The sequence below is a fragment of the Phascolarctos cinereus genome, unplaced genomic scaffold, assembly GCF_003287225.1.
Source record: "Phascolarctos cinereus isolate Bilbo 61053 unplaced genomic scaffold, phaCin_HiC Scaffold_1;HRSCAF=81, whole genome shotgun sequence".
NCBI lineage: Eukaryota > Metazoa > Chordata > Mammalia > Diprotodontia > Phascolarctidae > Phascolarctos > Phascolarctos cinereus.
Genome location: NW_027555514.1, coordinates 172,306,707 through 172,330,046, shown reverse-complemented (window position 1 = coordinate 172,330,046; position 23,340 = coordinate 172,306,707). Strand labels below are relative to the sequence as shown.

The following is a 23,340-nucleotide window of genomic DNA, read 5'->3' as shown; positions in this document are numbered from 1 at the left end:
TTTGGCATTTGGACTGATCAATAAGAGAACCACAGCCTAAAAATTTCATAGCTTTATTATTGTTACTGGATTCTTTTCGATTCAAGTAAATTGTTATAATCATATTTGACTTAAGACAAAATGCTATACTACTTTCCGTAAGAAAAATAGATGGAGTTTTCATCTTTTGCTAAAAAATAACAATGAACTTTTAATAAATCCTAAAGTTACACAGTGGATACAATAGCATATGATTAATGTAAGTGATTTAAGGCACACATGGAAGCAGTTTCTTTTGTGACTAATGAATGTCTATGATGAAATTATTTAATCCAATTTCCTCTAAAAACATGAGTGTATTAACATATACTTTGACAGTTGCAGAGCAAATATTAGAATACGAATTTAGATTTTTGAAATCAATTCCCAGGAAATGGAGTAGTAGAGTCACAATAACTTTATTACATTACAATAATTAGGAGCAGTACGGCTTATGACAAAAATATGACAATTTCAGATCACTTCACAGCACATACTCCTGTGAACATTTAAAAGTTAATTTTAGTTAAAACAGTGGTCATTTTATATTTCTATGTCTGATAACAACCAATATTCCTAGGTCAGCACAACCAAATGATGGAGAAAAACTGGATCACACTGCATATGCCTCTCCCCTACACACACACACACACACACACACACACACACACACACACACACACACACACACACAGAGCACAATGTACAAAATGTGCATGTTTCAGTTTACACTATACAAAAATAGTTAAAATACATTCCAGGTAAACATGTTACATAAGAAATAGTTTCTATTAAGAAGTTGGCACTCAAAAAAAGGAAAAGAGCAAAACGATTTTCAACATAGTAACAAAAGACAGTGGAATTAGGAACTTTTAGATCATGTAGCCCATGTAGTATTATGTAGCAAACTTTACCCAAAAAGTCTTACATTTCTCCAGCCAGCCACCTCTATTTCTCTAAGTACATCTGTATGTTCACTATCATTCCAGGTAGGCACTTAGAGCTGTTAGACTGACACAGAGATCTCAAGCTATGTAATTAACACAAAACTCAGAACTAATTTGAGTATGTTACTTGAAGAAACTAATTATTTCTCCTACTGTACTGAACTAGTCACAGTTGCTATTTGATTTTCTCTACATGAAATTCCTAACAGCCAAGATTATAACTTAATAGTTAATTAAAAACCAGAATTTCAACTTAATCATTAATTGCTGGTTGCTTTTTTAGGTGATTATCAAGATTACATAAAGCTACCACAAGGTATTATTCCTTCCTGACAAGTAGAATTGATAAATGAATTATCATATAGTAAATGACTTAAGATGCAAATTTTTGTTGCCATTAAAACAAAATCTGAGATGGTCTCAGAAAACATTAAAAGAAATCCATGGGTATACAAATAAGATCAAGTTGTGCAAACTGCAACTGAACATGCCCCAGTTTCTACAAATGTTTAAAAAAACTGCACAAAAGTGGCAAAGATTTTGATACTCTACAAAAGTTAGGTTCTAAATTCTTATGCAGTGTGACTCAGTTCAAACAGAACCTAGAACTCCTAATTTTTATATAATGACTCAAAAGCATACTATCCACATCTGCTACATTCTTCCACAAACATGTTATAGGGATTCTAAGACTAAGTCAATTTTCTCAACTTCAGTATTGGATGTTGAATGTTAAGGCTATTATAATTAGATAAATGCTTATCTTCTAGGATTCCTCCCTTCCCTTCCCACCCCACCCCACCCCACCCTTTAATGCTACAAAACCTTTTTCTCTTCCTCAAACCACTCACAATTCAGGTAATGAAGAATAACTTATCAGTCCTATAGTTTGTTGTTGTTTTTTTTTAATTGCCCTGCTTCATCAAAAATTCAAGAACCCTACAGAAAATACATTTGAATCCCTTTATGCATCACAATTCTTTTAAGTATGGCCACTTCTTTCCCTTGGTACTGCATATATCTTGATAGCCCCTAGACAATGCTCCATGATCCTAAATTTAGTAAGTAACATTTAAGAAAAGTTACACTTAATTTTATCCAGAATGGAAACTACATTCAATCTCTATGAGACGCATCTTAGTTACTAGTTAATTTTTGACAGTTAAACTAAAGCTAATGTATTCCATATGATTCAAATCAATAGGAAAACTGAGTGAATTGTTTATAAGAAATTAAGTTCAAAGCAAGATCTAAAGCCACTCTGAGAAAAAGCAATAAGAAATTAGGATTATGACCTATGTATGCAATTCATATTTTTCTTTTTCCATCATTAAATAGTATCTGAATATAACCTCAAATATGTCGATCTAGTGAACATAGTGGTGTCAAATTCAAACAGAAATAGATCCCTGTGGGTGCTGTTAACTTTAAAAAAACCCTCAAATTAACATTATCCATGTTGCATTTTTATATTTCCTAATTATATTTTAATCTAGGTATAGGCCCACTCAGGAGCAAGCAGCCCAAAGGCTGCAAGCTTGACACCTCTGCTCTAGCATATACTAGGTCTGCCTTAAAAGTAAAGGCCACTGAAAGTCTGTCTGAATGAATCAATTTAAAATAGGAAAATAAAAAGGCCTTAACTATTTTCCACTGCCTCAAACATTTTTTATTTTATTTCATTTTTTATAGAAAAAATATATTTTTAAAGGAGTGACTATGACAAATAGTAACAGTGGAAATTTTTTAAAAATTCTAAATGATATACTTTACATTCATTAAAGATGATCTGAAACTACAGGACTTGATGTCTATAAGCTGAATCTATAGGAAGACTAGAAGAGATTCTTATATCCTCAAAATTAATAAAGCCAATCAATTAAGTTTCAGTTGAAGTTAAAATACCTAAGAACTAATCCATTATCAGGATAAAATAAAACACAGTATAGAGATCATGTAAAAACTGTGTAACATTGTACTTCATTGATTTGTTAAAACACCTAAGTTCATAACTGGCAAGAAAATAAATGGAAAGTTATAGCAAGTGTGCATGCACCAAAAATCCCAAGAGGGAAAATCTCAGATATTCAATTTTTTTTTCACAGGCATTGCTAATTCAAGAACCAACACTAAGGGAATACTGGCACTTAGAGGAATAAAGTTTCCACTGTCATTTTAAAATAAGCATTCAGATAAAAGCTAAGAGTTTGCATGAAGCAGAAAGAAAACTAGGTAATGCTAAAAAGAAAATGCTAATAATTTAGTATAATGTACAAAAAATTATCTTAAGTATGCTTTGAGAAAAAGTACAAATTTTATTTACATAATTATACACTTTGTCTTTGACTTCTTTTTCTTCTTTTTACCATCTTTGCTCATCTTTTCTTTATGTTTTCGAATTTCACGAACTAATGTGTAAAAGGCATCATCAACACCCTGAAATACACAAGAGGTATAAAATCAATTTAGCAAGGCTGTTATTTGCTACCATTTAATTTTATCTGTTGAATAGATAGGGAAAGGAACATTTTACTGATGGAAACATTAAGGTTGAGGCTGTGTAAAGAACTTTCATATTTGTGTATGGAAAAATATACATGAGCACTTTAAGATTTTGAAGTATCATTTTTTCATACTTCTAGGGTTAGTTCCCGTTTTCATACTGTCAGATGAGAGCACTTATATTTGTGTGTATGTATGGCTGGTTAAAACATCAAAGGGAACAAAAAGATAAGCAAAATTATTAATAGTGCTGAAATACTGAGGTGATCTTTACACTTAAAGTATAATAGTTTGTTTGAAAAAGGTTACTTTTTTCAGAAACATCATTACTGCCTACCACTAATATAGTATGCTTGAATTTTTACAAAAGGATAATTGTAATCAAGATCTAAGTTTTTAAAGCTGACAAATAACTACAAAGAACCTTGATAACAAGAATCATTGCTATAATTGCCCTCCTTATTTGTAAATATTAAGAGTCTAAATGCATTTTTATGTGTTATATCTCAATCATCCCTGAATTTTAGACCTCGTGCAAATGTTCTTTAACATACTTTCATCCAAAATCAATTTAATAGGTAAAACAAATATAAAGCATTTGCTAAGTAAAATAATACATACATTTTCAGTAAAATTTTTATGTACTTTAAAAATCAGTTAAAATAACCTTAGGAAGAGAATCACAGTGCTCTTAGTTTATATATATACTAGAAAGCAACTCTATTTTTAAATGACATGTAACATATCAGGTTCCTCAGATAAGGATAAAATAAAACTACATCCTACAGAGTGCTGTACTTGATACAGAGTGGTAAAAGAAAAGAAAATCAGTTAAAATGGAATTCAACATGTGACATTTTATAACCTGATGAATTATTTAACTGAATAGCAAAACAGCATACTATAAAAATGCTGAAAACAATAGTCTAAGACATGGAACAGAGTTCACCGACATCATCCCCTCTCCCTCAAAAAATTACCAACAGTTTCTTGTAATCAATTAACATTTATACCTGTTTACTTTGCCACTATTAAAAATTAAATAAGTAGTATAAAATGGAATGTAAATTATTAATTAGATAAACCTGAAAATGTTATAAAACACAGACATAAATACTTCAAAGCCAGACACTAGAGGGAGCCTTAGGAATAAAAATCTAACAAATTAAATCTAAGTCAAGCCACTATAATGAGAATGAAATCATCTTAGTGTTTATTAAATGTTTTGGCAAATTTATAAATTACTTGATTTTATTTAATGAAAGTTTTAATTTCTACCATTTTTTACTATCTTCTCTTACATAAAAGGCCACAGATGTTGAGTTTGACATTTAATACAGTGTACTACTGAGATTCTTTCAGCTATGTTAACAGTAATAGTAAGCATAATTATTTCATTCAGTGTCTGTTCTTTCAGGTTACATTAACCTTAACAATATATTTGGGTAGAGGTGTAAGCAGGTATCATTATTACATGGCAGGAAACAGTGATCGATAAGTGGCTTGCCCGTGGTAATTCAGTTAGTGACAAACAAGTAGTCTACCTTTCTATATTCAGCAATGATGACAGTATTTTCAAAAGCAGTAAGAACCCAGAAGTTCCGTTGAGGGTTTCTGGTAGCCTTAAAACTTTCACTTTGGGGTATAACATTACTAACAAACAGTAAAGAAAAAGTATGCAATTAAGCTTTAGAAAACATTCAATAGGTATCCACGGCAACTTAGTACTCAACTAATTTCAACAGATCAAGTTGTACCAGGTCAAATAAAGGAGCATGTAAAGAAAAATAGAAATATAAAAAGGGAAAAAAATGCCTCCAAAATTCAACACTAACATTTTAAATATAATAGCACTAAAACATAGCTTTGATTAAAGCTTTGTACTCAATCTATTTTTCCTCATCTGCTTTGCTGCTACACAAGTACCATGGAGCTTCTTTCCACCTGACTTGAAGCTGAACCATCCGTATGTGTGTGGTCTCCTCTTATTAGATTGTAACCTCCTTGAGAGCAGAGACTGTCTTTTCTATTTGTATCCCCAACAGTTAATACAGTACTTTAGCTGAGAATAAGCATTTAACAAATATTTTATTATTTAGTAACTAAGACAATTCTTAGCAGTGTCCAAATGCATATAGGAAATTCAATATTCAAGCAATAATTAAAGTGTCACATTAACTATTTAATACGTTAAACTGTTATACACATAAAATATTTCAAGACTTCAACAAACTGTAACTTCCCCAGTTTGAGTACTCTCTCCACTAATGCAAGTCATAATTCCTGTGACTTAGCAGGTGGTTTTTTAGAGTTGCTGTGACCAAAACTTTATCAGTCTTTCTGAATTTAACTAGACTAGTTAGACAACCCTCATATATTTGGCCAACAGGCCTCTACTTGAAGCCTTTCCAACTTGTGCTCTGCTGGCATAGTCTTCAAGAGCCCGGGTTCATCCCCACACCATGAGGCAAGGCATCTCAAGGGGAGTTTGGTCGTCCCGTATACATTTTTATATGTCTTTATGAAAAATGACTTTAAAAAAGACTACCTCTAAGGAACTAATTTAAATCAACACTTAGGAACAAAAGAAAAGACTAATTTTCTTCATCTTAATTAGAAAGTAATTTCATCAAAAGATTTCTATTCCTGATGCCCAACAGTAACAAGAGCTTTAATAAATGAATTTTACCATTTTCCCCCCAAAAAGGCAGGCATTTTTGGTTTCAGAGTTCAACGTCAGCAACATTTAGCTAGTACCACCTATGCATAAGATGCTATACTATTTCTTTTGTGTTTACACTTGGACTAATATATACACTGGATTTGATAGTTAAGAGAGCACATTTGTTACCTTTTGGAGGTTTAACTCTTTCCAAGTACCTAGAATACAGATCACAAATGACTGATATTCAGTCTAATAAATAACATACTAAATTCAGAATTGTAAATTCCCTTCTCACTTGTGTCCAAAGAATATTACAAAACTAATAACCTTAAGGAAATCATAGATCTTTTTTGTAAATTTCACATCATCTAACTCAATCTGATCAACAAAGACATTGACTAGATATGACCTCGGGCAAGCCAAGCCCTAGTTTACTCATCTGTAAGGACATTTTTGTTACAGTCTTTCAGGTCTCATCCAGCTCTATCTACATTTATGATTTATACTCCCATGCCCACATTTTACAGATGAGAAAACTATGGTCGAATCACAATTTAGCTTTTAAGAAAAAATAAGTTTTCTATCATACATTTCCTGAGTAGTTTGAATTTGGAACTACTTTAAAAAGTGAAAGTAAGGGGCAGCCAGATGGCACAGTGGATAGAACACCAATCCTGGAGTCAGAAAAACCCAAATTCAAATCCGGCCTCAGACACCTGACACCTACTAGCTTTGTGACCCTGGGCAAGTCACTTAACCCCATTGCCTAACCACCCCCCAAAAAAGTGAAAGTAAACATTTTTATATTATACTTCAAATTAGAATGCTATAAACCTGTAAATATTTTGATATATAACTGCTATAAGCAGTTTTAAGAGTTTATAAATTGTGTTACCTTTAAAAGACCATCAGCTTTCTGCCAAAATTTAATTTGCTCAACTTACCAGATTACATTACAATGCATTTTTTAATTTTCACACAGCCAGGAGTCTTTTCTTCTTTGGTGATTTTTTTCAATCTGTATTGCCGAATCTCTCTCACCAATGTATAAAAAGCATCCTCCACTCTCTGCATTGTAAAACACAACTCCTTTAACGGTTTGTTTCATTGCTAAAAATAATTTATTGGGATAGCCACGTGGAATAAAAATTGAATAAGTGAGCTTCACTTGTTAAAAAAAAATAGGACAACATATCATTCACCAGTTTTTTAAAAGGGAAGGGACAGTTTTCCCATCTAAGCAAGAATACTGGATTATTTTAAGAGTTGCTTAACATTGCTTAGCAAAATCTGTATGGACGGGAGAAGAGTTTATCAAAACTAGTAGACTCAGTGTATGTGTATGTGTATTTCCCCTTTACCAAGCATTAATGCAAACTTTTATGAAAAGTCATTTTTAAACACAAAAATTTAAAAGTGTTCTCTATTCTATGTGAAGTATTATATTTTATATGATTTGTAGTATAGCAGCAATCATGGCATTATGCCATTTGGACTTAGAAAAAATAATTCTTAATTCTGCCACTGATTTGGGTCTAATTTTGGTGTTCATTTTTATAGCCCTTATTTTTCAAAAAGTACTCCAAACTAAATTAGTGCCTGGGACAGACAGTACTAAAACTAGATATAGCACTCAATATTATACATCTACAGTCTAGCCATAGCTAGAAATACTTAAGAATTTAATCAGAAATTTAAAAAGTTATCTTCAATGAAGTCTTAAAATAAATCTGGAGGATGTAACCCATTCAACAACATATGTACAGCACTTTGCAAACCTTAAATCACTTTACAAAAGCCATTATTCATTTATTCTTATTTTCCATGTATTCTCTTGAATGTAGTGATGTCCTAGAGTTCAGAGGGTACTGAGAGAAAACACAGTATGTGTCAAGAGGGATTCACAGGTGTGCTTTCAAGTTTTTTCTACCAAAAAAAAAATTATGCAAGTGCCAAATGGAATATGGTGATAAATTAACGTGGGTACATCCCAAGAAGGTATCCTATTCTACTGCAGAAGAAATTTAAATCATACTGGTAAAACTGTAATTAACTTTGTAATTTACCAAATACAAGTTTTACCTCCTGTTTTTCAGAGTGAAAGCTTCTAAAACCTTAGAACTTTACTGAAGTTTCTATAAGATTCCAAATATTTTAGTGACAGTCTTATAAATAATAAATCTGATTCACTGTATACTGAGATTAATTATACTTTTCTCCTCAAACAAAACTACATTTTGCCTGAAAAGGTATTCAGCCGTTCCTTATATACAACTTAGACAAAAGTCAAACAAGACCTGAACAAAATTCTATAAATTCCCCATTTTTAATTGTAGTGTTTGTATTTTCCATGATTAGTTTTATACCTATAATTAACTCCTTCAAGGGGCAAAAGTATTTTTTTAATTAAAATTACCATGAAAAAAATAAGATGATTAGATCTTCAATTTTAAAATAACTTAAGGTACTTAAATTCTTTTTACAAGGAATAAGTCTTTGATAAATCTTTTCACTTAAAACTCAAGAAGATAAAGAACTTGAAAAATTCAAATACTTCCAAAAACACAAGTAAAAGCTCATTTTCTTGATACATTAAAAAAATTAAATTTTTATTCCCATCAAAAGGAAAATAAATCATTTTCAGGACCTACTTGTAGCTGCCAGAATAAATGCTATGAAAAAAAATCACAGAACTTTGTGCTCTTAGTATTCTGCAGCAAGAACATAAAATGATTACTACTTGATTTAGATTAAGTGCTTGATTTTTATATATTTTTTTTAGCATAAACATACCCATCACCATTAAATAAAGGTGCGATTTTGGTTGTAACAATGCAGAGAGAGAACAGGAAGACATTAATTCAAAAGAAATTAGCACCACCACCACCAAAGAATTCATTATTAGAATTATAACTAAGATTATCATCACTGGGAGGTCATTATTTCAGAATGAATTTTATTATCAAGAGAATGTTTACTTTATAAATCTGAAAATAAACTGGAATTTAAAGAGCCAATTAGCTACAATTTCCTTTCTTCAATATTACTTAATATCTCTTTTATATTGATTTTAACATTAACCAACTGACCTCAGAGAATTATCTATTTATTATATTTCCTTGCGATTCCTTCCATTGGTTTATATTTAACTAAATTCTGATATTCATAACAAAGTATTGCATATACTTACAAAGTGGCAAGTGTTCATATTCCAAGGACTCATAATAAATCTCACACAACATATTTAAAATTTTCTATTATTGGAATTTTAAAACTAATTGTATGTACCATGTTTCCTCTCATAGGAGCCAATTTACAAAAAAGATAAATAAGATTAGAAATTTTCTTATTACATGATACACAAGTCAAATAATCCTTTCATTTCAATACAAGTGACATAAAAAGTAAGCTAGAAGGAAATGATACCTTGTGAAGTAAACATTTCAAGAGACTGAACAATTAATTTTAACTTCTTGTTTCCATAGGCTAAAGTCTGAGATCAGATCAAAATATGCCCCACATTTTGCTGCTGGTGATAAAGACATCATCTAAGTGTCACTCTAAGTGTGTCCATTTAAATTATATTTAGCTACTATATTCAAGAACTACACTAGGCCTAGAGGATACAAGAAAAAAATCAGAGTCCCTGACTTCAAGTACCTTCTAGTCTACTGGGGGATGCAACATGTCCATGAGTGAGTACATATTAGATCATCTGAGGAGAAAGGGGGAGAAGATCCAGAAAGGTTTCATGTAGAACATGGCAGTCAAGAACCTTGAATGATATGCAGTGACTGAATGAGGGGTATGAAGGAGGGTAGAAAGAGATGGAATATGGCATTTAGTAAGTTCAGAAAAACTGCTGCTATGCTATTTTAGCTGCAGTGTGGTGACAGAAAAAGTAAATTGAGTGCTAGATTAAGGAGAGCTATAAATTCCAAGATAAAGAATTTGTATTTATCCTTGTGGCAATAGTAAGTCACTGAGTGTTTTTGAGTAGCAAAATGACATGGTCAGACCTATTTTTCAGGAATAATTTGTCAGCTGTGAAGAGACTGTGTTAGAGAAGGGAGAGACTGGAGATAGAAAGACCACTTAAGATACTTCAACAAGGCATCTAGGTGGCAGTGGATAGAGCACTGGCCCTGGAGTCAAGAGGACGCCAGTTCAAATTCACCCTCACGCTTGACACTTACTAGCTGTGTGACCCTGGGCAAGTCACTTAACCCCATTGCCTAGCCAAAAAAAAAAAAAGATACTGCAACAGTCCAGGTGAGACACAATAAAAATCTGAATTAGGATAGTGACCTTGTAAGCAAAAAGAGAGGGAACTGACACAGGCAGTATTATAGATGTAGAATCATTAAGACCCAGCAGCTGATTAGATATGGGGAAGGTGATGTAACCAAGGATTATTCCTAGTTTACTAACCTGAAAGATAGTATCCTTGGTCTAAGTGGGGAAGATGTTTTCCATTTTGAATGGCATGATCAGGCCTGTGCTTTAGATATATCAATTTGGAAGATATGTGGATGATAGATTGGGAAAATAGAGGCAAGCTTCTGGGGGTTAGAGAGAGAAGAGTAAAGAATAGAACAATTTTGTATGTATTTGAGAGTATGAAAATACTCAAGGAGAAAACTATTACTCGTTTTTAGAAAGTGGTTTTAAGACAGTAACCTCCCTCTGGTGCTGAAACTGTCTTAAACTTAGACTTGAGAAATACATACTTCCACATTTCAAAATAGTCACAAATTACCTCTATTTTTTTCTACTTTTCCACTTCTGCTCCCTTCTGCCTTCTCTGATCGGAGAGTTCCTCCCTGGAACCTCCATTTTAGAAATAGCCACACTAGCCATATGTACTCCTCACTAAAATCTGCTCCTGACTCTCCAGACTACTTTTTCATTTTCCCCTGCACAGGATACCCTCCCAACCCCACCACCACCTCTTATAGTTCCCTTTTACGTGTTCTTATTGAGGACAGAGACTGTCTTCGTTTTTGCTTGTATTTGCATTTTTAGAGCCTGGCAAAGTGCCTGGTACACTGTAAGCACTTAATAAATTATTTAACTAATCTAAATAATGCCATATGTGCTACATTAGGAACTTTAATTGTTAAAACACTGCACCTACACTAAACAAATACTTCCTTAATGAGAGGCTAATCAAAGAGAATAGTTACATGTACACATACACTCAAAACTAACACTATCACCCCACAACCCCACCCCCAAAAAACCACATACAAACACCTCCCAAAGTCTCCATCCATATTGATGCCAGAATACAAAACTTGTTTTTAAGCTCTTTACAATTAAAGATAGTTTCCATCTCCAGAGCCCATCATAGAGCCTAGTACATAGTAAAGTACTTGATAAACAAATACTTGGTGATTTTAAGAAGTAAGGGAGCTTCCATGCTACTAAGCAACATTCAAGGCTTCTGAAGTCCCTTTCAGCCCTAGAGCTATAATGTTAAATTTTAATCTAATGAACAAGATTTACAGTTGCTTCTATTAAGTTACAGGAATTTAATACCTGAGGATTTTCTTATTTGTCATTGGCAATGATTACTTTCCTTTTAAAATATAATTCAAACAATTTTGTAATGAGTATTTTTAATTAACTTTCATCACTTGAAAATGGACCATAAACCTATGAAGAGTAAACAACTTGACATTTTAACTTTAAAAAAATTATCTTCCTAGAATTTCAAAACTGAAATCAAATGAAAGTGTTTGATTAGTCTCGTAATCCTCTTTACTGAGAATACCCACTTGTTTTGTATAATAACTGACTCCAAGAGTTCCAGTATTAGTTTCAACAGCTGCTGCCTCTAGCATTATCACATATTGGTTTAGGTGGGCCAGGATAATCTAGCATTAGCTGCCTAATTAGATAGATACCCTAAAAGAACCAGGCCTCATCTAATCAACATTAGCAATGTATGTATATTTGTCTATATTGCTCTGCAAGAGTTCATGTGTATATGTGTGTGTTGAGGGAGAAGGAGGGGTCTGATTTCCCCCTCTTATCCTTCCTTCAAGGGCTTTGAACTTACTCCTTCCCCCTTCCTTTCCCCTATCTTAATGCAGTAAAACTCAGGACACCAGCAACTGCCTTTCTCTAGAAACCGGTTTCCTGCCCAGCTAGCTGATGCATCGGGGGCAGTGTGAGTGTCTTCATATGTTACCACCTCTTTTTTATAGCAGTAATAACATAACCTTTCGTACTCCTATTCTTGTTGTCTCAATACAGAAATAAATTATTAAATATGGCAATATATTTATATATATGTAATATATACACACACACAGAACACACATACATGCAGCTATATAGTCAAGAATCAAAGAATATTCAGGGTTGGAAATTTTTTCAGAGACCCTGTAGACCAAATACTTTCACTTCGAGAGGAGAAAGGGTAGCCAAGGGCAACACTCATCCTTCCATCCTTCCTTCCTTCCTTCCTTTTTTGTGAGGCATTCAGGGTTAAGTGACTTGCCCAGGATCACACAGCTATTGATTCTTGTTTCTTAAACTTGTTTGCAGATTTTAAGATGATGGAAGATTATGAAGAGAACCACCTCATAAAATAGCAAGAAACAATAACTGGAAAAGTTAGTTTATAAAAAGCTTGGTGACAGATCAAACTAAGCAATATATATCATCCTATGGGCATTCAAGGATGAAACTAGACAGAAGACAATCAATAGATGAAAAAAGGAAATTGTAGAGATTTTTATAAGAAACTTTTCATTTTCTTGAATTGCACAGGAAAAGCAGAGGTGTGACTGGAGAGGAAAAAAGTCTGATAACATTAATGAAAGGCAAGGATGACTGATGGATAAGCTTATGTTCCACTGGTATCTGTCCATGCAATGTCAAGAAAACTCAAGCAAGATCCCTCAGCACATTGAGTGGACCTCCTGTGGATGAGTACTAAGAGGGCACGGTCCACCTGGATGAGAATACTCATGAGATCACAGATACCCTGACGCATCTTGTCTTTAACAGACAGGTATAGAGTGTGCCTACATCTGAAGTACCTGAGCACAGTTTAAAAAGTGGAGGTTTCCCAAAGACAAGGTCCATGATTGATTCTCTCTCAATTTCTATTGGATCATAATCTTAAGAGAGACTGTGCCTTCTTTTTTTACACCCCTACCACCTAGCCACAATGTCTTATACTTATTAGATGCTTAGTACTTCAATGTAATTGGATAAATTTAAGAAGCACTAAAGGGGTTGCAAGTGGAAAAAGTTTCAGAAGCCCTGTTTTATGGTACTTACCTATGGCTCTACCTATGGCTCTATTCCTTACCTTTCAGTCTGCTTATGCCAGAAGGCATGGGCAAGTACTCTTTGTTCAAGGGAAGATTAGCTGATGCTAAAGACTTATTAGCACTTAACTGACACTTACTCTCAGTTGTAATTTTTAAAAATGAAAAGGTACCTTTGGAAAGTGAGCTGTATTAGAATCAGAGGAGCTGGTTTTGAATCCAAACAATGTCACCTTGTGTGACCTTGGACAGGTCACTTTTCTCATTTGGGCCTATTTTCTTATCATTTGGCTAACTCCAGTATCATGTACTCTTATTTTCACTAACTTTCAAAGACATGTCACTAACAATGACTTGGCAAATACATCTTACAATACCAAAGGACAGCTATCTACAACTCTGAATGCTATTCTGACTCTCTTATATGAAGCTTTAAAAAAAAAATCTAAATTGGGCAATAAATTCTCTACACATCTACAATGATCAGATTTTGGACAACCTATTTTCTTCAGAATTGTTTTCATGTAATTTAGTTACTCATTGCTTTATGATATTAATTCTTTTATGATATGAATTCAGTGCATCCTACCTATCCTTTCTCTTAATCTTCAGAAATCTGCTCTCCTAAAATCTGAGGTACACATATAACAAAGCTGGCTTTTTTCTCCACCAAAAATTCCAAGATGAAGTTCATCAATTCTGCCAGTTTCCTGTCATTTCCACCCCGTGAACAAGTTACTTCTTTCTGATGAAAACCAGATTCGAAATATGAGTAACCCTCACTGGTTCTTCCAATTTGGGGAGGATAAAATTCTCATTAAGGAAATTAAGAAATTATTAGCAACTGTGAGCAGAAAGGTGCAACAAGTATCCATAATATCAAAGTTCCACCATCAATACCATATCATGCCTTCTTGCCACCTCTTTCCTGAATAACTCAACTTTTCTTCTGTTTTGTTAGTCCCTAGTACACTTCAAGAACAGTCACATTTGTTTCTGTCTCCATTTTCTTTACACCAAAATTCTCCACCATACTTTTTCACTTTTTAAATCTCAGTTCTATTCCATCTATGCCTATACTACCCTTTTACCTAAGTGGTTTCTTCTGGATTTCCTGAACTATTTTCTAGTCATAGGTTACATACCATTGATACCTAAAATAAAAATTGCCTTGGAATTTCTAGTTTACCTTCCTTATTAACCATACTTTAGGTATTATTGGTATGGACAATATCTGAGGCCACTGTGTGCGTGTGTTTAAATGTACACACACAATGAAAGAACTATTATAAAAATTGTAATTTTAGCTTTAAATCATTACTTTTAAAATAAAATTATAATTGTAATGATAATAGCTAGTATTTAGTACATGGCTTTAAGGTTTACAAACTGTTTTACAAAGTCTCATTTTATCCTCATGACAATCCTGGAAAGCAGGTGCTATTATTATCCCCATAATTAAAGAGTTAAAGAGTCTGAGGCAGACAGGTTAAGGGACGTACCCAGGGTTACATATCTATTAAGTGTTAAGGGGTTAGATGTGAATTCAGATCCTTCCTAAATTCAGATCCAGAGTTTGCCACCTAGCTGACTCTAATAATTATATATTTATGAACTATACATTAATATTAGTTTATAACATTTTGGCTATTTAGTGAACATTTTAAACGCTGCCTAAAATAATATAATGGATGGAAAGAATCTTATATGATCATTATCTTTTCAAATTTCTGTAATTTATTAAAAATTTCTCAGACATCATCAATATTAAGTAAAAGGAGGAAAATATATGTTTAAATGTCTACTTTTAGAAATATTTAATTCAAAATCACAAATACTAACCTATAAAAAGTTGAGTAGAAAGTTTGACCTGTTCTTCTGTTATTCTACTCACTACAAGACCTTCATTTAAACACATAATTTGTCAGAAATTTAACCACTTGAAATTAATGCTCTTCACCTAAATATGTAACCTAAGTCTAATTTGTTAGCTAATACATTATACCTATTATGAATAATAGGGTGGGATATGAGGGATAAAGTTGTCCTCTAAACTGCAAAAACCTGGATTTGAGTCCTGACTCTACGATGCCCTGGCTATGTGACGTTAGACAAGTTTCTCAAAGTCTTTCTGTGCACTGGGCAACTCTAAAGATTGCTCTCAGTTGCAGAGAAGGTACTGACCTGCAATGGTGAAGGGAGTTTGTTTCCTGACCTAGGAGGTTCCCTGTGTCAGAGGTGTCAAACACATGGCCTGCAGTCAGCAGCCAGAGCCAGATTAAAAGTAATTGGGAAATATTTAAATGTCAATATGTGGTTTTTTAAGACAATATGCAGCTCACAAGGATCCTTATGAATGTTTTAGTGGCCCTTGTTTCTATTTGAGTTTGACACCACTGCCGTATAACAATGAAATCATAGGTCTGATCCCTATCCCTATGCTATTTATTAATGGTACATACACACTAAATTTAAAACCCAAAAATACATTTACATAATTAAGGCATGTAGCAAGACAATACCCTTTTGTAAGTGATAGAATAAAGAGTAGGATATTTAAGTTATCGAAATGTTTGAATCAAAAAATGCAACCTACAAGGAGAAAAGTATCCAGTCCAAGACTTTGCACACAGGAAGTACAATGTTACTATTACTGAAAGCTGTGTCTTTGAGTTTGTTATAAGATTCATGTCACATTTTAAACTCTCTACAAATATTTTTAGAATAACTCTTCAAAATCTCCTGATAGGATATACTAAAAAGAGACCTTAAATTAGATTCAACTGATATTTTTATGACTAAGTAAATTTTTCACAAGGGAATTTCTAAGGAAATCATCAAGTTCAAATATAATAAATCAAAGATCATATTTACAGCTTAGCAATATAAATGTGTTTAAAAGTTTAAGAATCAGGGTATAGTTAAGAAACATTCAATAAAAGCAGATCTCAAAACAGATTTAGGTAGCAAAGTAGTTATTCATTATGAGATCCTTAAAAGATCTGAGGTAAGTTTCTGTTAAATCAATCCTACCTTCCCACCAATTTCTAGCATCAGAGATATGTTCATGCTCAAGAAATTTTGGCCTTCAAACTTTATAAAAACACAGAAAAATATATAATCACATATTAAAGAAAAATGGGTATTTTAAAATAAAATATGAATACCATAATACTTTAACTAAAAATGTCAACTGATCATCACAAAATGAAGTGGTATGTAACAATTTGGGAAGGAGAAAATGAGGCATTAGGATGTTCTGCTTCATCCTGTCAGTCATTAACTTGCTATAACCAAGAGTTAAGTCAGGGGCTCCCTTCTGGGAATTAAAACTTTCTCTTTTTTCCTGCCTTTGATTTGTAGCCCTGTAAAATATTAGGCAAGTCTATGACCCTTCACCTTTCTTGTCTATAAAGTGGGAAGATACATGCTTATTGCTCCAAAAAGCCTTTTAAAGTTATAAGTGATAAAGCAAAATCTCCCTCTCTTTGGAAAAGAATGTTACTGCTCTAAAAGCAGCTGGACTGGGACACAAGTTTCCTTTGTTCTATATCTAGGAATATAATCACCGCAAGTCTATGTCTCTGAGGGAGAGCCCTCCTTCTCCACCAATGTCACTGGTTTGACTGAGGTGTCAATCCACATTACTCCAAGCAACAATTTTACTTAATTGTTCTATCATGACTGGTTGGCCTGCAGCCGATGGCCAATACAGCCAGGTCATCATAGGGGATAAAAGAACACTAGTGGAAATGTTGAAAAATGCAATACATGTGACCTGGAGGAAGTCTCAGAAAAATCAATTTCATTCCATCATTTTAAATGAAACTTATACTCCTCCTTGAGATGTTAACTTATATGGTATGCTCACATAGCTAATAAGTAGTAAATTCAGCACTAGTAACTTGATCTGTAGGTCCAAGTGTCCTTATAATGTTCTAAACTCAAAGCAACACAAAATCAGTTAGTTCTCAGACTATTGCTGTAGTTCTTCACTACCTCATAATTAAATTAAATTTAAAAAGTATTAAGTATCTACTGTGCACAAAGCACTAAGCTAGGTTCTAAGCTAGAATACAAAAATTTTAAAAACAAAACAAAACAAAACAAAACCAGTTGCTGCCCTAAAGAAGCTTACATTCTACTCTGGGAGAAAGTAAAGAAGTAGAGGAGGCTGTATCCTCAAATGCCCATAAGTGACTACAGCCCTAGTATGGCCAGACAACAAAATTTCATTAAAGTGAAATTGATAATATACCAAATAATTGTAATTGTAACAGACTATAGATATGCAAAAAAAAATTACACATTTTTGGTTAAAAAAAATTTGATTTTATGAAAGGGAATTCCTAATATTGTACTTGTTTCTTAGTTTTACTACTTTGATCATAAATGTTAGTTTTCACCCAAGGTATCTGCTATCACATAAAAGTATTTGGAAGAAGTAGAAGTGAAGAAACATGCTGAATGCCACAAAAAGAACACTGTCTATTTTATTTGCAAAACATGAAATGATTCAAGTTTCACATCATTCAGGATAGCCTTCCCCACAATAAATCTTTTTTGTTTCTTTGTTTGAACCTGCCATTTCATCACCGAAGGAAATACAGCATAAGAAAACTCTCTCCCCAGTGCAGCCGGGCAATTTAAGAGAGTGTCTTGGGAGCAATGAGAGATTCTGTGTCTTGCCTAAATTCTCTGAAATCCTAATGCACTTACTTTTAGTACCATTCCTTTTAGCATAATCACATGCCATCTTATATTTTTATTTAACTGTTGCTTATGTGTAGTCTTTCTAATAACATATGCTTCTTCATACCAGATACCATTTCTTAAAGACCTTGAAGACCTAAGCACATAGTTCTGCAAATACTTTTTGAACCTATATAAATCAGGCACTTTACATGTGACCCAAAATGGTCGGAAATTTTGCTATTAAGTCTAAATAGGTAAATAGAAATTTTCTAAAACACCTTTAACTGTTCTAATGTATAATGATCTAAAAAATATAATTTTTGCTTGATAAAATGAGTCTGATTTTGAATTCTTAGTATATAAAATTTTCAAGCCATCTATGTAGACAGTACATGCAATGTAATATTTTCACTTTAATTTTATTATTCATTTTAAGAGCCTTTTCCATATTTTATATCCTATGGATATGTCCATTTTTAATATTTTAGCAAATGTTTACTTTATACAACCCTGTAAGAACTTGTTTTATATTATACCAAATGTAATTTTTTTAGCTGTTAATACTGCTCTAATTGAAAGTTTGACATCAACAGTTTATGAATATATTTTTAAATGTAAATCTTCACATTCAATTTATCAGGACAAAACAATGACTAATTCTGTGAAATTATTTTTAAATATCCCTTGCTTTAAAAATCTCTGCTTCCCTCAACTAACTTCTATCAAGGGAAAAGTAAAATATTTTTAAATATAATGGAATTGAAAACCCTGTCCACAAACATGTATTACATTGTCTCTAGAAGCACCAGTAGAGAATAGAAAATCTCCAAGTTAAAACTTCCAGAGCTCTTAGAGTAATACACTTGAATCTTTAACATTAAGCACACTGGAGTGCTCAATTAAATGATGTGTGAGAATATAAGTACTCGAATTAAAAGTTTTACACTCCCATCCATAGAATCCCTGTACGTGGATATTATTCTTTTTTATTTGAACAGATTACTGGTTTTCTAGGTTAGAGGAAAGAAAATCCATGGATTTCCATATATAAAAGGATTAATTTAAGCATCAGCTATTTTAAGCAGCATGTTCATTTATTAATCCACCAACGCTGAATTTAATCACAATTTACACTAGGCAACAGATAAACGATAGATGTGAATTGATGTACATGATACTTTCCAGTCTCAGCAAGTAGTTTTCTATTTGTTGTGGTTTTACTTACCTGTCTTGTTTTTGCCGATGTTTCAATGAAAGGAATTCCATAACTTCTTGCTAAGTCCTGAGCTTGTTTTGTATCTACTGTTCTGGAAGGTAAATCACATTTATTTCCTACAAGGACCATGGGTACATCTTCAGAATCTTTAACTCTTTTTATTTGTTCTCTGAGGTAGGAAAAGAAAAAAAATCCATGTTATATCAGAGACATTTAAGCAGAAGGAAAAGTCTTCTAATACTTGATAAAAAAAAATTTAACTTAAGTATGTATAATCAGGCTGAAAACTGATTATAATCCCCATTTCTCCATATAATAAATCCTTTATTTTTCCTTGCTTAGTCTGAATAAAGCATTCAAAATTGGTTCAGATATTTTTGTATTACAAAAATTTTCTAAAAGGAGAAAGGGAGAGGAAGACAGACATGGGGGTGGGGGAAATCCTCATTGTAAAATATAACTACTTCCAAACAAAAGAATACCAAAGCTATAATTTTGTAATTTAAAACCAAAAAACATACTGAAAGAAATATAATGGAAAAAAATGAAAAATTCTGAACAAACTCAATATATCTAAAAATTGTCTAGAACATAAGCTCTAATTTTAAAATTCATTACTTCAAAATATAAACAGCACTTAAGTTTATGCCTAAAAAACAATGAGTAGTAAAAGCTTTATTCATTTTTCCCATGTCCCTGCCCCAAAATGAAATGACGGTCAAATTCTTGAATAATCTTAATATGCACCAAAACTCAATACCTGCTAAAAGCCCTTTAACCTGATGTTTTGTTTTACCGGGGGGTTTTTGGGGGAGTGGGGGTGGAGAGGGGCACATTATTTTTAAATGGGCTTTTTTTTGGCTTGATGTTTCAAAGTAATTTCAATAAGGAAACGATGTTCAATTCCTATACTATAGTTACTATGGAAACATATAAGTGATGAGTGACTGAGTCAGAAGAATTGTGTCCTTTTTTTATTTTACTTTTCTGAAGAGCTATTTCTATGGTATGGTGAGGAAGTACTCCAGAATTTGAAAATGCCAATTTCTAATATTAGACTCTAAACAAACCCATTTTATAAAACTCATATTACTTTTCTCATCTGTTTCCCAACTATATTCTTTCCCAGCATGGTTGGGGAATTCCAAATCTAGTCTCCTTTCCACTACGCCATTTGGTCTCCTTTGGGAATTGTGGTGGACAGAATTTTCATATACAGGCATACCACATCTAATATTGTTAATGAAGTCCATAAAAACATAGGTAAAGTGAAATAACATTAGAACAGTACAGCAAATCTCACAGTCAGTCCTATCTTGTATACTTGGCAGATTATATTACATCTGAATTCTGTGATACAGTGTGGTTGACTATAAAATATGTATTAATATTGTGAAATGGCTTTTATGTGAGATGCCTATATACTATATGTAGACTGCCACTTTCAAAGAATGAGTAAAATTAAAATATACTTAACACCAAAACCACCCTGGACCATTAAGCAGAGTTTAGAAAGCTATCTGTCAGATTTTTACTCTCTTGCCAAATTCTTTAAAGACATTTTAATTCAAAGGCTCTATTGCCATTGCTAAGCTCCTACTTCCCATCTATATTTAGGATGGAGATTCCAAGACATTTCATGAAATTTTGTACTTAAAACTTTGAAATGACTAAGCATTAAGCCATGTGAACTCTTAATTGATTTTATCTTTTTTGATAGTGGCTCCAAAATAAGTCCATTATTCTTTCCTCACAATGTGAACTTTTTGAATAAGAACATTTTCTGTTGTTGTTACTTTAACCTTCTTTTGTGGTGGTATTAATTTTCTGTAACACTTATATATTTTAGTTTTATGTCAGTTGACTCTTAGGTAATATTTGACACCTACAAAAGAGACACTGCATTTCTTGTATTCCAACTAATCTTTCTAGGGCCTAAGATTTTTCTGGATTGGTTAGGAAGAAGTGTACATTTTAAATAAGCTGATGTTTCATTTTGACCCATTCCATGGAAATCCAGGATTTATTCAAATGTTTTTCATTTTATGTTTGGACCCTCAGCATCTAGTTCTGAGCCCTGCACTCAGTAAGCACTTAATAAATTCTTGTCGAATATGCTTTTGATAGAGTATCCTTGTGGGTATGACAGAGAAATGTGGACCAAGTAATATTTGAGAGGCTACAGAGTTTAGTCAATAGTTTGTTAGACTTGGGAATCAAGAAAATCCATGTTCAAATCCTACCTTAGACACTATGTGATACTGGGCAAGTCATTTAACTACATCCAATCAATTGTCAAGTCCTGTCATTTTGCTTTCAGAGTATTTCAAATATATGTCACCTTCTCTCCTTTGACATTGCAACTACCTTAGTGCAGGCTCTCATCACCTCATATCTTGCCTAAGAAGCAATAGCTTGCTAATTGTGGTCTCTCTGCCTTAAGTCTCTGCCCGTACTCCAATCTATCCTCCAATTTAACCATCAAAATGTTCTTCCAGCATCAAATATAAAATCCTGTCCTGCTTTTAAAGTTCTTCATATCCTGGCCCCTCTTACCTTTCCAGTCTTCTCACACCTTACTCCCCCTCCCCCTCCACATGTTCTGTAATCTAGTGACACTTGGTCTCCTCACACTCCTGACTCTACATGCATTTTTAGTGGTTTGTCCCCCCATGCCTGGACTTTTCTCTCTCCTCCTCTCAAGCCTTAGCTAAAGTCTTGCCTTCTGCAAGAAGACATTCCTACTCCTTCTTAATCTTCCCTCTAAGACCACCCCTAATTAATTCTGCAGAGATCATTTGTATATAGTTGTTTATATATTGTCTCTGCCAGTAAAAACTGTGTGCTCCTGAGAGCAGGAACTGTTTATTGCCTTTGTGCTCAGCTTAATAAATAATAAAGTGCTAGCTGACTGACAACCTCTCTTGGTCTCAGTTCCTCAGCTGTAATATTAAGGACTAGGCAGCCTTTAAGTTACTTTCCAGCTCTAAACCCACAATTCTATGACTCACAATTGATTATATTACTTTACTCAAAGTGTGATTACTTGATCAATGTTCACCTGGACAGAACTCCTCTGATGAGAGACCAGAGGGTTCTGTCCACAGTTCTTTAAAGTTCAATATTGTCATCAAAAATTGGGTAAAGACATAGAAGGCATTCTTTAACAAGTCTGTAGATGATAAGGCTAATTAATAGTGAATAACAAAATCATATTAAAAAATCTCAACATGTTTGAAAAAGGGCTGGAAAATAATAAGATGAAATAGGGGAAAATGTAACCTAAATTTAAGTTAAAAAAAAATCAACTAAGGAACGAAAAAAATATAACTAGAAAGTTTACATAAAAAAGACTTAATTTCAGTCATTTGGAAACTCAGCATGTGATGTGGCAGTGTTACAGAGCTACTATAAACCATAATACAGTCTTAGAAAGCATAACACAATATGTATCAAATCCAGATCAAGGAAGTAATAGTCTTATATATTACACTCTACATAGTCTTATATATTATACTCTACCATAGCTTGAAATACTGTATATTCACTTCTAGGCAACATGTTTCAGAAGGGATGTAACAACTTCATAAGAGGGCCACCAAAGTCATGAGGAACCTAAAATTATGTCATGTGAGAATTAAATAGCGATGTAAAGCCTAAAGAAAAGACCTAAAGACAACATAGAACATAGTTTTTTTTCAAATAAAGGGATATCATTTTGACTTACTGAACATGTTCTGTGCTATAGCAACAGAAAGAATGAGGACCAAGAGATAGAAGTTATGGGGATACAGACATCACCCCAGTATATGAACTTCCCAACAATTAGTTAACTGAAAATAGAATGGGCTACCTAATGAAGTGGTGAGTTTCCTTCATGGCAAGTGTTCAAGCATTCCCTATGAATGTTTTCCTATTATAGAGGGAGAAGAGGCAGCAGAGTATAATGTAAAGAACAGTGGTCTTTGAATCAGAAGATCAGAGTTAAAGTCTGGCTCTTGACACTCAAAA

The 23,340-nt window shown here is 33.1% G+C and overlaps 1 protein-coding gene across 3 annotated transcripts in view; it reads right to left on the bottom strand.

Annotated features, from left to right (window-relative positions):
• Positions 1–421: 421 nt before the first annotated feature.
• KRAS (KRAS proto-oncogene, GTPase) overlaps positions 422–23,340 on the bottom strand; it is a 45,771-nt gene continuing 22,852 nt past the window's right edge. For 2 of the 3 annotated variants that reach the window (XM_020965075.2, XM_020965078.2), the window contains 3 exons: positions 19,339–19,498; positions 7,077–7,200; positions 3,258–3,401 (listed from right to left, as the gene is read on the bottom strand). In XM_020965075.2, coding sequence (XP_020820734.1) covers positions 7,081–7,200; positions 19,339–19,498 — 280 coding nt within the window. In that variant the 3' untranslated portion in view covers positions 3,258–3,401; positions 7,077–7,080. Of the gene's footprint in view, positions 3,402–7,076; positions 7,201–19,338; positions 19,499–23,340 lie in introns of all 3 variants that reach the window. The other variant, XM_020965077.2, reaches the window with a different exon arrangement.